The sequence below is a fragment of the Bos taurus genome, chromosome 12 (genome assembly GCF_002263795.3).
Source record: "Bos taurus isolate L1 Dominette 01449 registration number 42190680 breed Hereford chromosome 12, ARS-UCD2.0, whole genome shotgun sequence".
NCBI lineage: Eukaryota > Metazoa > Chordata > Mammalia > Artiodactyla > Bovidae > Bos > Bos taurus.
The window spans coordinates 12,278,076-12,297,333 of NC_037339.1; the positions used below are offsets into that span (position 1 = coordinate 12,278,076).

General features: G+C 40.3%; 1 protein-coding gene across 5 annotated transcripts in view; it reads left to right on the top strand.

Annotated features, from left to right (window-relative positions):
- Positions 1-19,258, top strand: part of DGKH (diacylglycerol kinase eta) — a 218,279-nt gene that overhangs the window by 113,323 nt on the left and 85,698 nt on the right. For 4 of the 5 annotated variants that reach the window (XM_025000021.2, XM_025000024.2, XM_025000022.2 and 1 more), the window contains 2 exons: positions 15,449-15,553; positions 15,826-15,958. In XM_025000021.2, the coding sequence (XP_024855789.1) occupies positions 15,449-15,553; positions 15,826-15,958 (238 nt within the window). Of the gene's footprint in view, positions 1-9,190; positions 9,443-15,448; positions 15,554-15,825; positions 15,959-19,258 lie in introns of those variants that run through there. The other variant, XM_015473789.3, reaches the window with a different exon arrangement.

Below are 19,258 nucleotides of genomic sequence, written 5' to 3' on the forward strand. Positions count from 1 at the left end.
AATGAGCTCTCTCTGTAACAGTGTACACCAGGGTATCCTTGATGGTCCAGTGGTTGGGACTCTGCCTTTCCAATGTCGGGGACACAGGTTCAATTCCTAGGTGCAGAATGGGGATCCCATATGCCACGTGGCACAGCCAAAAAAAAAAAATTGAATTAAAAAATACTAAACTCCCAAGTTTTATTCAGTGGGAAAAGCCAGCTGTGGAAAAGCATGTGTGTATAAAATGCCACAGTCTACATATGTGCACACGCGCATACATTTAAGCCTCAAAAGACTACATATTTGTTGTGTATGCAGAGAAGGTCTCTGAAGAGGTACACAGAAGCCTACAAATATTTCCATCAGGAAGGAAACTTACAAATTACTTATTTAAAAAATTTACATGCTATATGGAAGCCCTTTCTGATAGCTTCATATCAGATGCATTTGACAAGAGTGATGGGCTTAGTGTGTGCACGCTCAGTCACTCAGTTGGGTCTGACTCTAGGACCCCATGGACTGTAACCCGCTAGGCCCCTCTGTCTATGGGATTTCCCAGGCAAGAATACTGGAGAGGGTGGCCATTCCCTTCTCCAGAGGATCTTCCCAACCCAGGGATCAAACCCGAGGCTCTTGCCTCTCCTGAATTGGCAGGAGGGTTCTTTACCATTGCGCCAGATGGGTTTAGTAGGAAGCCCAAGTTGGACACCGCTAGAGTGCTAAGGAAACCATCATAGGGTGCATATCAGACCGTCTGTAGCAGGAGGGAAGCAAGGGATGGATGAGAGATGATGTGGGGGAAACCAGACAACAGTGGCCAAAGGGAGAGGAGGAAATGGACTTAGAACTGTTGAATTTGGGAGGACTGGTATATAAATGATGCTTTTATTGAAGGATAGAAAATAAGAAGACAGGCAGGTTTATGGGGAGTGAAAAGGAGACAGTGTAAATTGGACATTGTGAATTTGAAATAATGGTAAGGTATCCTGGTGATTCTTAGGAGGCTATTGAGAGAGATGCTTTAAAAAACTGTTAAAATAACATGAAGTACTTTTGGGGGGCTATCATTTTCATGGCTCTTTTTCTAGCATATTCAGATATCTTCTGTATTCCTTACGTATGATTGTGGTGTAATGGAAATTTTAGATTTCAGAAACGTTTCAGTTTTGTGGTGACCAGTACAAATAAGATAATTACTTTGTTTTGACAGTTTCCATTGCCTGTGTGTTCTGTACAAAGCAATTTATGGTTACAAACCAAAAGAGCGTGTGCCCAGGGAATGAGGCTAATGCATTGTTCCAATCCCTAGTACAGTCTAAAAATATTAAATGAAGGGTAAAACTTTTAATGTGTCCATTAACTAATGCTCGCTGCTAATTTTCAGTGGAAGTGTATGTGACGGCCTACAGAAATAATTTCTGAAATCACTGTGATCCTTGTTATTGCCATTAATACTGAGATTAATGGTCTGTTTATAAACAAAAAACCTTTCAGTTTCCTATGGACAGTGTAATACCTCAAGCACAGTGCTCCGCATGACTGTCTTTGTTGCTGTTGTTCAGTCGCTATGTTGTGTCTGACTCTGCAGCTCCGTGGACTGCAGCACGCCAGGCTCCCCTGTCCTGCACTGTCTCCGGGAGTTTGCTCAGATTCATGTCCGCTGAGTTGGTGGACATAAATCTTATCTATCTAACCATCTCATCCTCTGATACCCCCTTCTCCTTTTACCTTCAGTCTTTCCCAGCACCAGGGTCTTTTCCAGTGAGTTGGTTCTTTGAATCCGGTGGCCAAAGTATTGGAGCTTCAACTTCAACATCAGTCCTTCCAATGACTATTCAGGGTTGATTTCCTTTACGATTTCCTTGTTCTTGTCACTCTCTTGCTCTCCAAAGATATCTGGTTTGCAGAGATCTGTCTATGTTAGTAAATGAAGTTATTATTTTACCAGCACCTTTCCGTGCTCATCTTTAAAGAATGTACAAATATATACAGGATTGAGATATAAATGAAATATCCCTGATTATTTTTTAAGGGGAGAAAAAGGTAGCAGTTTGTACAGCCTTTTCTGTCATTTCTTCTAGGATAATGCCAGTAAATTGTTTGATGTTCCTTCAGTCTCTAGGAGATGGCTAGGAAAGCAGACCAAATTTAGTTTCAAATCCTGCATGTGCATTGTGACCTTGGGCAGATTGCAAACCTCTTTGGGTCTTAGGTTCCTCAAGTGTAAAATGGTTTGCTCCCTTTGAGCTCTGTGGATGAAATTGATACAATATGATATGTGATGTAATATTATATATGCTGGGTGCCCCAGGTGGCACAGTGGGAAAGAATCTGCCTGCCAGTGCGGGAGATAAGGGTTCGATCCCTGGGTCAGGAAGATCCCCTCGAGAAAGAAATGGTAACCCACTCGAGTATTCTTGCCTGGAGAGTCCCGAGGACAGAGGCGCTTGGTGGGCTACAGTCCATGGGGTCACAAAGAGCTGGACATGACTGAGCTCACACACATGGTATACACTGTATGACAGATGAAATGATATATGATGAGATATTTCTTAGTACACGTGTGTGCTGGCCTGTTATAACCGCTCCGTAAATGGTAATTCTTAGCATTTTGGACTTTAAACTGATTTTCATTCCAAGTGTGAAAGCCGGAGTCATCTGAACTGCTCTCTCATTATCACTCTCACAGCCGGTCGCCACGTCCCATTAATGCCCCTGGAAAGCTGTTAAACCCTTCACCATCTCTGTTGTCTGTTCTGGACTCCTCCTTCCATAGCAGCCCACCGCCACCCTGAGCTCAGACCCTGGCTTGTCTTGCCTACAGTTTCAGAAGAGTCTTCTCCCCTGTCTCCTGCCCACCCGGCTGACCCGCTACATTGCTGCCAGAGTTCTCTTTCTAAAATAAAGGGTTTGCTCCCTTCCTTGCTTACAGCCCTTTGGTAGCGCTCTGTCACTCTGGGGATCAAAGCCAGATTCCTGAGCATGGCTGAAAGCTTTTCATAACTACCTTTGGCTTCTCTTTGTTCTTCCACCTATGGTTGGCTTATCACACTACTTACAATACTGGTTCTCACCTTGACCTTTCTTCAGCTGTGTGGTTTGTGTGTCCCTTTATTGGCAATAACCCTCCCTCTCCATAGAAATGCACTCAACATCTTAACTTGAAAAAAAAAGTCACTTAATGGGACAATTGGGGAAATTTTGGCCATTGACTGATTATAAAATGATAGTAAGGGATTATTACATTTTTTAGGTGTGAAAAAAATCTTATTTTCATCCTTAAATGCTTGAATATTGGCTCCCTGATGCATCAGTCTTGGTTAGCTGCCAAAGTTTCACTGTATTCCAGTTGCACCCTGGGTGCTGAGAGCATAGATAAGGGTCCAGATCTTGAAGGATCTTGAAGTCGGGTCATGTGGTCTAGAAGATGGCAGGAACTAACTGTACTGAAATCATGTTTACTTACCTCATGTTCCTCATTATTCTATGAGCTCCTTGAGAATGGAGTATTTCATTTCTTTGCCTCCAGGGCTGCAATATTGCTTGGCATAAAATAGACACTCTTTATATTTTCTAGTGATTGAGTGAGTAATTTGATTGATGGATTCAAATAGGGTAAGTTTTTAAACGATCACAATAGATAGCCTTTAGCACTTTCCTCATAATGTTATAGCTCATCTAATCCGTTATCTTTGCCCATTGTTTAAGACATTAATACACTCTGTGCTACACTTGCTTTTGATCTTTATTTTTTATTATTTATTTATGTTGTGTGTGTGTGTGTGTGTTTGACTTTTAGAATGCACTTGTACAACAGACATGAAGTGGGTGGAGTCAGGAAACAGTCAAATGTTTCTCTCTGAGTGGAGAAAAGTGCCGTAAAGGTAGAGAGTGAAAGTGGAAACCTTAGATAAGGTTATCAGGGAAGTCCAGTTCAGTTCAGTTCAATAGCTCAGTTGTGTCTCACTCTTTGTGACTCCATGGACTGTAGCACGCCAGGCTTCCCTGTCCATCACCAACTCCTGGATCTTGCTTAAACTCATGTCCATCAAGTCGGTGATGCCATCCAACTATCTCATCTTCTGTCGTTCCCTTCTCCTTCTGCCTTTAATCTTTCCCAGCATCAGGGTCTTTTCCAATGAGTCCATTCTACACATCAGGTGGCCAGAGTATTGAAGTTTCAGCTTCAGCATCTGTCCTTCCAATGAATATTCAGGACTGATTTCCCTTAGGATGGACTGGTTGGATTTCCTTACAGTCCAAGGGACTCTAAAGGGTCTTCTCCTTTACCACAGTTCAAAAGCATCAATCCTTTGGTGCTCATCTTTCTTTGTAGTCCAAGTTTCACATCCATACATGACTACTGGATGTAGCTTTGACTAGAGGGACCTTTGTTGGCAAAGTAATGTCTCTGCTTTTTAACATGCTATCTAGGTTTGTCATAGCTTTCCTTCCAAGGAGCAAGCGTCTTTCAATTGTATGGCTGCAGTCCCCATCTGCAGTGATTTTGGAGCCCCCCAAAATAAAGTCTGTCACTGTTTCCATTGTTTTCCCATCTATTTGCCATGAAGTGATTGGACTGGGTGCCATGATCTTCATTTTTTGAATGTTGAGTTTTAAGCCAGCTTTTTCACTCTCCTCTTTCACTTTCATCAAGAGGCTCTTTAGTTTTTCTTCTCTTTCTGCCATAAGGGTGGTGTCATCTGCATATCTGAGGTTATTGATATTTCTCCTGGTAGTCTTGATTCTATCTTGTGCTTCATCCAGCCTGGCATTTCACATGATGTACTCTACATATAAGTTAAATAAGCAGTGTGACAATATACAGCCTTGATGTACTCCTATCCCAATTTGGAACCCGTCTGGTATTCCATGTCCGGTTCTGACTGTTGCTTCTTGACCTGCATACAGATTTCTCAGGTGGCAGGTTAGGTGGTCTGGTATTCCCACCTCTTTCAGAATTTTCCACAGCTTGTTGTAATCTACACAGTCAGAGGCTTTGGGATAGTCAATAAAGCAGAAGTAGATGTTTTTCTGGAACTCTCTTACTTTTTTGATGATCCAACGGACGTTGGCAATTTGATCTCTGGTTCCTCTGCCTTTTCTAAATTCAGCTTGAATATCTGGAAGTTCACTGTTCACGTACTGTTGAAGCCTGACTTGGAGAATTTTGAGCATTACTTTGCTAGAGTGCGAGATGAGTGCAATTTGCGGTAGTTTGAGCATTCTTTGGCATTGGCTTTCTTTGGCATTGGAAAGTAAACTGACCTTTTCCAGTACTGTGGCCGCTGCTGAGTTTTCCAAATTTGCTGGCATATTGAGTGCAGCACTTTCACAGCATCATCTTTTAGGATTTGAAATAGCTCAACTGGAATTCCATCACCTCCACTAGCTTTGTTCATAGTGATGCTTCCTAAGGCCCACTTGACTTCACATTCCAGGATGTCTGGCTCCAGGTGAACCCAGGCACCTAGAAGCCAGGTGAACTCAGGAAGTTACTCAACTCTGTTTTTCAGACGCTTGGGTGTTGGACGCGTGGGGAACCTGCACGCACTAAGCAAACTACATAGAACACTACACAGCTGATGGGTGTGGCCTGCCTTTCGGTTCTGAATTCTTTTAATTCCCTTTGGTAGTTGTGAAATAGGTTTGCTTTGTACTGGCAGTGTAAATATTAATTGACTTTGGTGTCCTTTTAGAATGATGATCAGTGATTTTTAGATTTTTTAGAAACCAATTTTGGTGAACCAAGTATATTTTAGGTACTATTATTTAGTTAAGTTATAGCTTAATTATTTTGATATTTTTTATAGGAAATTTTTTTTGTTATTGCTAATCTGAAACTTTCTTCACCTTAAGCTTTTTGTTTTCTGTTGACATAATTATTTTGTCAACAGTTGGTTTCTTAGAGTTGATAGCTCAGTTTATAGCACAAGAGATTTCACTTTCAGCAGCTGAGAAACAGGCTCTACTTGTTTGGCTTAACAAGAAAAAGAGGTTGTGGTATGAAGCTGGACATTCTAACTGTACACTCTGGCTCTCCTATTTAACAAGTTTAAATAGGAGATTTTAAACAAGTTAAATTTATTTTTGCCTGTCATGTCGGCCAGCTAAATAGCTGGATGATTGCATGAGATAATGTATGTGACCTTATTGACGGTAAGGCACTCTGAAAATGTAAGATGCTGCAGGAGGAATCATTCTGTCTGTTAACATGGAAGTGAGTGTTATCTGACTCTTTGTGACCCCATGGGCTGTAGCCCTCCAGGCTTCTCTGTCCATGGGATTTCCCAGGCAAGAATACTGGAGTGGGTTACCATTCCCTTTTCCAGGGGATCTTCCCAATCCAGGGATCAAACCTGGTCCGAGCCACCAGGGAAATCCCATTTAGAACATAAGAGCCTCCTATTTTTAAAAACCTTTGCATTTTGTATTGGTGTAGAGCCAGTTAACAATGTTGTGATAGTTTCAGGTGAATAGTGGAGGGACTCAGCCATACACGCACGTGTTTCCATTACCCTGTGAATTCCCCTCCCGTCCAGGCTGCCACATAACGCTGGGGAGAGTTTCCATGTGAAGAGCCTCCTATTTTTAAGGAACTTAATTATTAATCCCTTTGAAAAGAAGTTGTTTACATCCATGGATATTAGTTAAAATTATGAATATAATAAAATATACTAGGGGTGTCATTAATTTATCAGTTCATTATTACAGTATCAAAAGTTACAACTATATATTTATTTTGTGGGTGTGGTAAGCTAAATAATGAACCCTGAAGATGTTTACACCCTAATTCCTGTGACCTGTGAACATCACTTTCTATGGCAAAAGAGACTTGCTAGATGAGGTTATCCTGGATTATTGGAGTGGGCCCAGTTATCACCTGGGTCCCTGTAAGAGGAAGGCAGGAGGAATCAGAGAAGAAAACAGGTGAAATGATATGATACAAGGAAGGCACCGTGAGCCAAGGAATGCAGGCAGCCTCTAGAAACTGAAACAAAACAGAAAGTAGATTCTTTCTACAGCCTCCAGAAGAAATGTAGCCCTCCAACACCTTTGATTTCAAACTCCTATCACAACTGTATGGGAATCCTTTGTTATAGCAGCAATAGGAAACTAATACAGTAGGGATTGCCTGACATTAATAACTGTACTTCCCAGGTGGCTCACTGGTAAAGAACCTGTCTGCCAATGCAGGAGATGCAGGAGACATGGGTTCAATTCCTGGGTCAGAAAGATTCCTTAGAGAAGGAAATGGCAACTGGATCCGGTATTCATGCCAGGAAAAACCCCATGGACAGAGGAGCCTGGCGGGCTACAGTCCAGGGGGTCGCAAAAGAATTGAATGTGACTTGATAACTAAACAGCAGCATAGAGACTGTTAATACTAACTTGGATACAAACTTCCTTTGTCTTCAAAGAAACAGTGGTTTGTCATTACACAACTAATTTATGTATGTAAATGATATGGTAGGAAATCCCAGAAAGGAACACTTTTATAGCTTTCCTTAATAGCCTCCATGAAGCCTTTGCCTCGTCTTGTTTTCCAGGGATAGCAGGTCAGGGAAGCACAGCTTCAGAGGTACTGACTTTACAGCTTCACTGTGTCCCCTCTTTGACTCTCTAGTGAACCAAATGCTTCTAGGAAGTGACAGAACGATTGCCCTGAAGCAAAGCCTTAAAGACACGACATTCCCATAAAGACATTAAATGCACTGCTTTCTTTTACAGTTTTTGTATGGATTCTAAGACTGTGTGAATTATGTAATGTCGAGTTCGTTGCTCCTTTGAAAAATATTTAGATTCTGGCAGCTAACAAGTCTCTATTTTGTAGTGTTAATATGTTATTTTTCAAGAAAATTTTGATTTTTGAGTATTTTAGATTTTTTAATTTAAGTGAAGGGAAACTTGCCTTAGAAGGCAAGGCATCAGAGTTTATGTAGGATTTGCAAACTCGGATGCCTCTAGGGACCAACAGGGTATGGAGTGGTCAGCTGAAGAAAATAGGTTTAAGCTGCTTGTATTGTGATGAGCAAGGAACCTGTCTAATATGATAGATATTAACTTGTTTCATAACACAGCGCTTCAGTGGTCAACAGAGGGCCAAACGAAAACCTCGGAGCCCACCATTTGGTAACTAATGTTGTATCACGTGGGTGCTAAAGGTGGTGGGCTGTTACATACGAGTGAGTGGGTAATCGTCACTCAGTCGTGTCCGACTCTTTGCAAGCCCATGGATGGTAGCCTGCCAGGCAAGAATACTGCAGTGGGTTGCCATTTCCTTCTCCATGTTACATATGGGTCCCACACAAGGAAATACTGCTAGGGGCAGAGCTCTGGAAACTTGGGAGCACAGGGGTATGGGGAAAGGGGTATGACTCTTTCCCCATAAAGAGCCATAAAGCTTAAGATCATTTTCTGTACATTATTTAGACCAGATCCTTCCTTGACGAATGGGAAAATTGGTTGCTTCTGTTATCCTTCATGGTTGACTAATGGAGGTGCACCAGAATTACCTGTATAGCTTTGTCAATATGCAGTAATATCTGAAATTATTCATGCCCCCCCAATAAGATTTTGATTCACCAAGTCTGATTTGGAGCGTGTTTTGAAAAAACTCTCGGCTTGATTCAAGTATGGACACATCATTGAAGACCTGTCTGTGCCTTTGGATGTAGCGGTCCCTGTTTACTCGCTGAAGTATGGGAGTATCTCTGCTCTCAAAATACCCACGTAGGATGCTTAGCTGTGTTGGCACATTTAAATTGTCAAAGTGAATTATTTCATTCCATAAAAGGAGAATGGAACAAAAGAGAACATACATAATTTAAGAGATGGATGTAGATTTTACGAGGAAGGATGGTAGAGGGATATTAAGATTGAGCTTTTGGCCACTTCGTGTATAGCAGACCTAGTGTTAGAAAGACATATCTCTATACCTGGTTTGGCTTTCACAAAGTCAAAGTGTAGTCCCTGCTGCTGCTGCTGCTAAGTCGCATCAGTCGTGTCCGACTCTGTGTGACCCCATAGACGGCAGCCCACCAGGCTCCCCTGTCCCTGGGATTCTCCAGGCAAGAACACTGGAGTGGGTTGCTGTTTCCTTCTCCAATGCATGAAAGTGAAAAGTGAAAATGAAGTTGCTCAGTCGTGTGCGACTCCTAGCAACCCTGTGGACTGCAGCCCACCAGGCCCCTCCATCCATGGGATTCTCCAGGCAAGAGTACTGGAGTGGGTTGCGATTTCCTTCTCCAATGCATGAAAGTGAAAAGTGAAAGTGAGGTCACTCAGTCGTGTCCGACTCTTAGCAACCCCATGGACTGCAGCCTAAATACAGGCAACAAACATCGTCATAGAGCAACTAGACTTTCTGTTTGTCCTGCTTTCCGAGAAGGGCTTCTCACTGCATTCGAATTTTTATTTCAATCAAGGCAATTCAGGATTAATCACTGAAGACATAACAGTAAGTACTTGCCAGAGGGCAGACATAGCTATGTAGTAGACCTTTAGATTAGAAATAAGAATTTTCTAACAGAAGAAGTTGTTGGACACTTAAAGTTACCAGAGAAGGTTCAGAATTTCCATCATTGCAGAATCAGAAATATTAATTAAAAGGAGGAACCCTCTACGTTTTTTTCCCTGCAACACACCACACACTCACACACACATACACACACACACACGGTCTATCTTACACATATCCACCTGACGTGTATTATACATATATATATGTGTATATATATGTGTGTGTATGTATATACGTATGTATGTTTATATATGTATGTATATATATATATACACACACATATATACACTGGAGAAGTAAATGGCAACCCACTCCAGTACTCTTGCCTGGAAAATTCCATGGACAGAGGAGCCTGGTAGGCTATAGTCCATGGGGTTGCAAAGAGTCAGACACGACTGAGTGACTTCACTTGCTTTCTTTCTATAGTTCCTTTTGGAGAAGGAAATGGCAACCAACTCCAGTATTCTTGCCTGGAGAATCCCATGGACAGAGGGGCCTGGTGAGCTGCAGTCTATGGGGTTGAAAAGAGTCGGACATGACTAAGCAACTAACACACACACACCACCACCTCAACCTCATTCCCTCTCTCTCTCACATACATGCTCCCTCTCTCTCTCTCTCTCTCTCTCTCTCTCTCACACACACACACACACACACACTTTCTCTCACTCTCTCCTCTGCACCTCCCCCATCCCTGCAGAAGGAACCTTCTATCTTAATTAGTTGAGACATGATACCTACCAGAGCCAGCATTCTGAACTCTTTCACTGCTGTCCTGGGATCTCATGCTCTTTGGTAAGCCTTTCACCATTATAATACTGCTTTGGGTAAGGTTAGACACAGTGCTGGAGAAGGCAACAGCACCCCACTCCAGTACTCTTGCCTGGAAAATCCCATGGATGGAGGAGCCTGGTAGGCTGCAGTCCATGGGGTCGCTAAGAGTTGGACACGACTGAGAGACTTCCCTTTCACTTTCCACTTTCATGCATTGGAGAAGGCAATGGAAACCCACTCCAGTGTTCTTGCCTGGAGAATCCCAGGGACAGCGGAGCCTGGTGGGCTGCCGTCTATGGGGTCACACAGAGTCTGACACAACTGACGTGACTTAGCAGCAGCAGCAGACACAATGCAATTAAAGGAAGGGACCATTGTTTCCTGATTTATTTGTTGATATTTCCTAATGTCTTCTAAGGAATAGGTCATTATCTTTAACTCTATTTGGGTGGCTTCCTACTCAGTGACTATTTTCTTGGCAAAATGCCTCCATTTTTTTGACCCAAGTTCCTATTACTTTTGTCTATGACCACACTTACACAGTGCTAGTGGTAAAGAACGTGCTAGTTATTGGAGAAGACATAAGAGATGAGGGTTTGACCCTTGGATCGGGAAGATCTCCTGGAGAAGGGGATGGCAACGCACTCCTGTATTCTTGCCTGGAGACTCCCATGGACAGAGGAGCCCAGCAGGCTACAGTCTACGGGGTCACAAAGAGTTGGACATGACTGAAGTGACTTAACACGCAATGTATATTGTCACAAGAAATATGTATATTATAGAAGAAAGCCATGAATATGTACCTCATCTCATCTCTGGCTTCCTAACAGACACTGTGCTGAGGGCTTTGCTTGGATTGTCTCCCTAATGCACACCACACTCTGCAGAGCTGTGAGGAGCTGCTCCAGCCTCTCTTTGCAGATGCGAAACTGAGGCTCAGAGAGCCAGGAGGCGTTCCTAGCCACACATCTAAGGAAGGATGCTGTTGGTATTCATTCTAAGTCTGACTTCAGGGTTTAGACGCTGAATCACTCTGTTGTTACATTCTTGGTTTCCAGTTGGGAATTTACAGTAAAATATCTTTAGAAATGGCAACCCACTCCTGTATTCTTGCCTGGGAAATCCCATGGACAGAAGAGCCTGGCAGGCTATAGTCCATGAAGTCGCAAAGAGTTGAACACGACTGAGCGCTGGAGTGACTGAGCACGCACGCATCTTTAGAATGTTGGTTCTCAAACTTGGCTGCACTTTGGAATCACTTGGGAGTTTAAAAAAATTACCACTGGTAGCTGGATCCCACCCTCTTATGTTCCGAGTTCATCAGTGTGGAGCATGGCCTTGACACTGGAATTTTTTAAAGTCTCCAGGTGATTTTAAAGTACGGCCAAGTTTGAAAACTCCTGCTTTGAAACAGTGCAAAGTTTTAAGTTCCTGTTCTAATGTTAGTAAAAAAAAAATTAAAGAATGTTTTTATGACTGAAATACTACATATTTGCTTTAGAAACCACAGGCAAACCAAAACAAAATATTTAAATTGTCTACAGTTCTTTCACTGAAAGATGACCAATACAGTTATTTGTTTTTTCCTGTTCATGTATTTAAAGTCTTAATGTTTCTCTTTGATATAATTTTATATATTAATGCCAGATTGTTTTATATCTGTTTTTTTATATTTATATGCTTTACTGGACTGAGAAATTATTGATCCTTTTACAACATAATCATGTTGTTGGATTAACCCTTATAGGCCAGTAACCATCAAAGTGAAAGAGTATCTCTGTTTCTGCAGTTTGTCTTTAATTCGAGGTAGCACTTAAAAAACTAATTTAGATATCTTTCCTTTTTAAAAAAATTGTATTGGATTGTAGTTGCTTTATGGTGTAGTTGCTTTTTTTAGTTCAGGTATACAGCAAAGTTATTGCTGAATTATAACAGATTCAGTTATATCTATCTCTCTCTATATATATATATTCATTTTTTTTCATATTCTTTTCACACATAGGTTATCATAGAATTTTGAGAAGGGCTCCCTGTGCTGTACAGTAGGTATTTGTTGGTTATGTATCTTATACATAGTAGTGTTAGATATCTTTCCTTTGTACTCCAGGGATCGAACCCATGTCTCCTCATTGGCAGGTGAGTTCTTTACTGGTGAGCCACGGGGAAAGCTGGGGATGCCTTAGAATAGGTAAAGCACAAATCCCGCAATAAAGGGAAAAAGTCCTCTACTTCCAGAAACATCCCAGCTTTGTCCCCCAGCAGGGCTTCCCTGATGACTTAGTGGGTAAAGAATCCGCCTTCCAAAACAGGAGACACAGGTTCGATTCCTGGGTCAGAAAGATCCCCTGGAGAGGGAAATGGCAACCCACACCAGTATTCTTGCCTGGGAAGTCCCATGGACGGGAGGAGCCTGGTGGGCTGCAGTCCCTGGGGTCACAAAGAGTCAGACGAGACTGAGTGAGCACCCACAAATATAGTCTTCCCTGGGAATGGCCTCGCCTCTGTCCTTCGATCTCCCTACCCTACTCCCTTGTCTGTTGTAATAAAAAGGCTTTCAGAGTAGAACTAAGTAATTCTCAGAGTTTGCTGCTTCTCAGGTATTTTCCTAATAAAGATTTGGATGAGGGACTACTGTAGTTTAATGGGGTTTGGTGACGATGCAGCCAGAGCCCATCAGTTAGCGGCTGTGACTGTCACATCACATTCTTTTGCTCCTCTTCTCGGTGATGAGGAAGAATTTACATTAAAGGTGGGGAGAAGACTCTTTGCTTTGGCGAATGGATGAGCGATTAACCCACAGGGGAAAGGGGCAGTCTGGGAGGTGTTACCGGTTTGCCTGGTGAACCAGTCTTGTCTTCTGTTCAGCCCAGCCAGTTCTGGGTATTTTTGGTCCTGCAGCCACAAAACGAGATCTCTCTGCATTTCACGATTTATGGAGGATTTACTTTTTCTGGATCAACATCTTAACTTGATAATCAGTAGATTTCTTAATCACAAGGCTTGTAAATCCTGATTATTTATAATTTCTGTATGGCTTTAAAAAGTCTTGTATTTTAAGAATATATTATCTTTACTGGCTTATTATTGCCCATTTTAAAACGCATTTTTTTTTAAAAGGAGAATTTGAAAGTGTAAACATTTTACTTTGTGAATGCATGAAGTACATGCATGATTTATGTTGCTGAAATCGTTCAGCATTGAGGCATTTATATAGTTCCAAAAACTACAAGAAAAATTAGAAGCTATTTCTCCATCTTTCTTTACCCTCTTTATATAGAATTCACAATGGCTGTTAAAGCCATTAAAGATAGTTAAAACCATCAGACATCCTGCTTTACTAAGAAATTAACATCAACAAAAACAAAATGAAAGAATAAGATAGCAAGCCTGGTTTATTTACCTGTATAATATGCATCTCACTCACTCTAAGGCCATAATGAAAGAGAAGGAATCCTTAAAGTGACATCATATCATATAGCAGAAAAATTAAGTAAAGCATACAGAAGATGATACTTATTTAAATACCAGATTTACTCAGTCAGTCCCATTGACATGCAGATATTTCTGGAGTGTTGTGCCAGTCACTGGAGCCAGGGGTGTTTTATCATTTAATGGTACCTCTCTGCTGCACTCGATGAGCTGTCCTGGAAAAACATTTTGAAGCAATAAAGCATCCATTTGGCTTGTAAGTAATGAGGGAGGCATTGCTCTTTGCATTAACTATTTATTGAGGAAGAGGAGTGACCAATTGCTAATAAGCTTCATCCAGAGAGCCTAGTGGAAAACAGAAGAAAAGTGAGGTTCTGTTCAATTTCATGTGCAATTAACAAATACTCAGTGCTGAGTGGTTCGTGCTCCCCATCCACGTGACTTCTGGCCAGCTGTATTTAAGCACGAGTGCCTGTGCAGTGTACTGAAGTCCCCTTGGTCTGCGGAAGGATTGTTAGCCTTAACTAACGACGGTTGACAGGAGGCAATAGGCAATGACCGGTGAGTAGCTACAACTGTGCTGAACTCTAGCTTTGAATAAAGGACTTATTTCCTAAGATGAGCTGTAGTGATTGAGGCTTGCCAGTTTACTCTTTTGGAGAAGTGCTCCGTGTTTGTTTGTTTTTAATATAATTATTACTTTTCCATAACTTGGGAAATCTGCTCTCTAATGCAATATGTAGATTATCACTCAATCAAATGGCTTTTAACCTGGGAAAATTTCTTGTTTGCTCTATAAATAAATATATAATTTATTACTCGGAATTAGTTTCCAGGTAGTAATGTGACATTTTGTTTTTCTTTCACAAATAAATAAATGGTCCCTTCTGTCCGTAAATGCTTTGGGGCTAGCAACTTCAAGATTACAACCTGAGTATTGTATTCACAGGTAAATAGTGGCTGCTTTCAAGTCATTTCAGAATCTTACCTTGAAGAATCTTACTTTTGGTACTATAACAGCATGAAATTTTTATTCCTCTTGCTTTAAGATTCTTGGTGTAGTGAATTTGCCTTCTTTAGTAACATGAGAAAAAAGATGAAAGTCACAATTATTTTCTTCTCTTAAAGCCAGCTAAAGGACTTGCATGCTAATTCCTCTTCCCTGCTCTCACTAAAAGGTAGTACAGTGGAGTTCTACACAACAGGAAGAAAAGTTCATCACATAAATCATATTACAATAGGCCATGGGAAGGATGTGTAAACCCAACATTACTTAGAATAGTCTTGAAACTGTAATGAACCCGTTATGAAATCATATAATATTACTTTCCTTTGATTTTTGAATTTAAAAAATTTCCATATTGGAAAATGTATTAATTCTAAGCTTACTGTGAATTATTTTGAAGTATATTTTAAGTTAATTTTCAAGATATATTCCATGAAATAAGAATACTCTGCTCATTTGAGTTCATAGACTTGGGTAAAGGGCTGAAAAGCCTGATAAGTGAATAGCAATGAGATAAAAAACTAGAAAAGATTTGTCAGAATGTGTCTTTCCTAGAAACATTCTGTACCACAGTGAGAACTAAATCCATTTACATTATAGGGCATCATACTTTCTTCATCAAGGAAGTAAGGACTCAAAGGTTAGAAATAGAATCACCTTGCAAGATGTTAGGTCTTATAATCACCTCTCTTTGTTGCCTGTTAGCAGTCATTATGTTGAATTATCCCTTTCAGATAATCACTCCATTTAGAAGACTAATGCTGTGCGCTGAGAACAGGAAAGAGATGGAGGATTGGATCAGCTCGCTGAAGTCTGTACAGACCAGAGAACCTTACGAGGTGAAGTAGCATCTCTCTTGTCCTCTTGCCCTCTTAGAGAATAAATGTGATCCATAATGCTACAGCTATATTCTGTGGGGGGAAAAAGTATATGTAGATTCATTCAGCAACCTGTTTAAACCTGATATAGGTTTTTTTTTTTTTTTTTTAGCTAAAGCAAAGTGTTTTAGTTTTAAAAATAATGGATTTGAAATTTCGGTCATCATTATGTAGCTTCTGCATGTAGTCCTGTTCTCTTGTTTGGCAAACCTACCCTGACGTCTCGTTTCCAGGTGGCCCAGTTTAACGTGGAACATTTCTCAGGGATGCATAACTGGTACGCGTGCTCCCACGCCCGCCCCACTTTCTGTAACGTGTGCCGAGAGAGTCTTTCTGGAGTCACCTCCCACGGCCTGTCCTGCGAAGGTACAGTAGCATCCAGGGCGTGTCCTCCTTCAACGCTGTCCTTCCTGTAAACATGCCGCCACCGGCACCTCTGCAAACAGAGAAACAGCACCGCAGCAAGGCATTGCCCTTGGGTGGAAGCAGTGAGTGGGAGCCTCTCGGGGGACCAGAGTGTTGTCCTTAAACTGTGGCTTCAGGAGGAGCTCTGCCCAGATACGAATGACTTAGAAAATAGTTTAGCTTAGGAAAAGATAACATGAAATCATCTGAAGGAGGAAATGTCAACCCACTCCAGCAGCAGCAGCCAGTATTCTTGCCTGAAAAATCCCATGGACAGAGCAGCTTGGTGGGCTCTGGTCCAAATAGCCGCAAAGAGTAGGACACGACTGAGTGAGTGAGCATACACGCATAAATCAAAGTATGGCATTTCCCTCCTCAGGAACTAGCATCTACTGGTAAAGAAAACTCTGTAGACTGTGTATTTCATTCTCATTTTCCAGCATTCTTTTTCTGTTCTGTTTGATTATAGAGGACAAAACTTTCTGGTGGATAGTATATACTCTTTTGGCAGAATTTCCGATGGTTACTTATACTACATCATTTTAAATGTTTTATTTCATTTGTGTTTAATGTAAATGGGGCTTCCCTGGTGGCTCAGATGCTAAAGAATCTGCTTGCAATGGAGGAGACTTGGGTTTGATCCCTGGATCAGGAAGATCCTCTGGAGAAGGGAATGGCAACCCACTCCAGTATTCTTGCCTGGAGAATCCCACGGACAGAGAAGTTGGCTGTCTACAGTCCATGGGGTTGCAAAGAGTCGGACATGAATGAGCGACTAACACTCACACACATCCTTTTAAATTTCTTTAAAGTTCTCTAAAAATAAGGTCTATGCTGTTGTTCTCATCACAGGATTTGTGGATTATTTTTAAATTTAAGAGAAGTGACCACTTAACATCACTAGGAGAAAACTCATACCTTCTTTTGATTTATTTAATAGCTCAGTGGTTCCATCACTGTGTACCTCTTTTTAAACCACATATAATACTATTATTAGCTTTTCTCTCTTAATACAAAAAATTCTTAGATAATTTTGTAATATAACTATTACAATTAAATAATAAATAAGAAATAGAGTCACAGTTTTAACTCATTTTGAATTATAAAACCCAGGATACATCAGTATTTCAGCTATTTAACATGACAGGCTTAGTGTGTAAGAATAAAGTTCTGTAGTTAAACTCTGTGGGTTCAGATTCCAGTTTCAACACTACAGACTATGACCAGGATTAGTCTAACCCTTTTAGACTTTGGCTGCCTCCTCTCTAAAATGGGGATAATAGTCATTTATATCTCACAGAATACTATAAAAATGAAATAAGAGAATGCATACAATGATGCTGTTTTTCTAGTCAGATAAATTGTAGACATTTGTAGGTGAGTTGTATAAGAAATTCATCAAGCAAACAATTAGAGATTGTATCATGGCCTGATGCATTAAAATTCATGAAAATGAGAATTTGGAGGAGACGTAAACATTTTTTTTAGATTTAACAAATGATTGAAAACAAAGACATAATTAGTCTTTCTGACTTTAGTGATTATATGGAGTTATTCTGAAGGTCTTTGTACAATTACCTTGGTGGTGGTTTAGTCTCTAAGTCATGTCCGATTCTTGTGACCCCATGGACTATAGCCTGCCAGTCTCCTTTGTCCATGGGATTCTCCAGGCAAGAATACTGGAGTGGGTTGCCATTTCCTTCTCCAGAGAATCTTCCCAACCCAGGAATTGAACCCAGGTCTCCTGCACTGCAGGCAGATCTTTACCAACTGAGTCATAAGGGAAGCCCCCCTACAGTTACCTTATAGTCTGTTATTCCTCAAACTGCTAAAAAAAAAAATCAAATCTATTAGTATCTTAGATACTGTTAGAACTGATCTGTGGTACCCTTCTGATCTGAGAGTTATGCATTATTAAATATATTTAATGGTAAAGGAGTTGAACTTAACAGTGGGATGACTGAATATTTTTCTAAACATTTTAAAAGAAAAATGAAAATTACATTAGCTGGTGGGGATAAAAAGCTTCCAAGTCTTTAAAAAGATGTGTTACATTATTCTATTGATAATTAAGTTTCTGATTTTTAAAGTCTCAATTATAGCATTTTTAAAATACCTTTTAGAGGAATATATGTTAGTATTCAATTTTTTTTTGTTGATAAAAATTTTAAATCTTGCCATTAGTATATTTAGAACTGTAGCAGATTTTAGAAATCCCAAAGGTTTTATGAATACCCAAAAAGATTGCCTTTTATTTTGTGTTGTTTTATTGTTTAGTTGCTAAGTCATGTCTGACTCTTTTGTGACCCCATGAACTGTAGCCCGCCAGGCTCCTCTGTCCATGGGATTTCCCAGGCAGGAATACTGGACTGGGTAGCCATTCCCTTCTCCAGGGAATCTTCCTGATTCAAGGATTAAACCCACATCTCCTGCATTTTCAGGGGGATTCTCTACAAACCACCAGGGAAGCCTTTTTATTCTCTGAGACTGTAGTTATTTAGGATATGTTTATTGTAAACAAAGTTAAATTTTAGAAATCCCCTTGAAATCTGCATAAACTGCTTGTTTAGCAAAACCGAAGGCTTACAACACAAAAAAATTTTAAAGTTATAACAGAGGTGCAAATTCAGGAAAAATTCATTCAATAATGACAATGAATAAAGTATTATAATAGAATCCATCTTCCAGGGTGCAACACCAATACTATATTTACTTAGTCTTTCTTCCCCTTTTTCACAGTAAAAGGAGTCTGTACTGATTTGTCTTCTAGGCTTGTGTTAAACAATAACTGAATTATTTTAAAACCTTGCGTATATAAAATATATGAATGAAAAACAGAAGGCAGAAAATGCATTTCACAGATAATTCCCTAAATCAATTGAGGATGCTAATTATAATTTCAGAGCATAATTGTGATTCTCAAGGATTTAAACAGCACTCTAAGAATAAAAAGTTAGATGGTAATTCTTTTTAATCAACAGCTTAAAATATCTCTACACGGGTATTTATGAATTTTTGTCTTAACCACTGTTGAACACTTAAAACTTGTTAAAGACTATATTGCAATAAAGAATCATAATTTTATTACAAGCCAGTGTATTTTTTAAGTTCTGTGGTTTAAAATAATGGCTATATTACAGGTCAGGAAAAAATGCTTTATTTCAGAATCACTTGTGTGGAGAAAATTGTCACCTGCCAAATTAAGGTGCCTATTCCTCATGTCCATTCCTTAGTGACCATAATTTCATTCGTTTGTTTTAT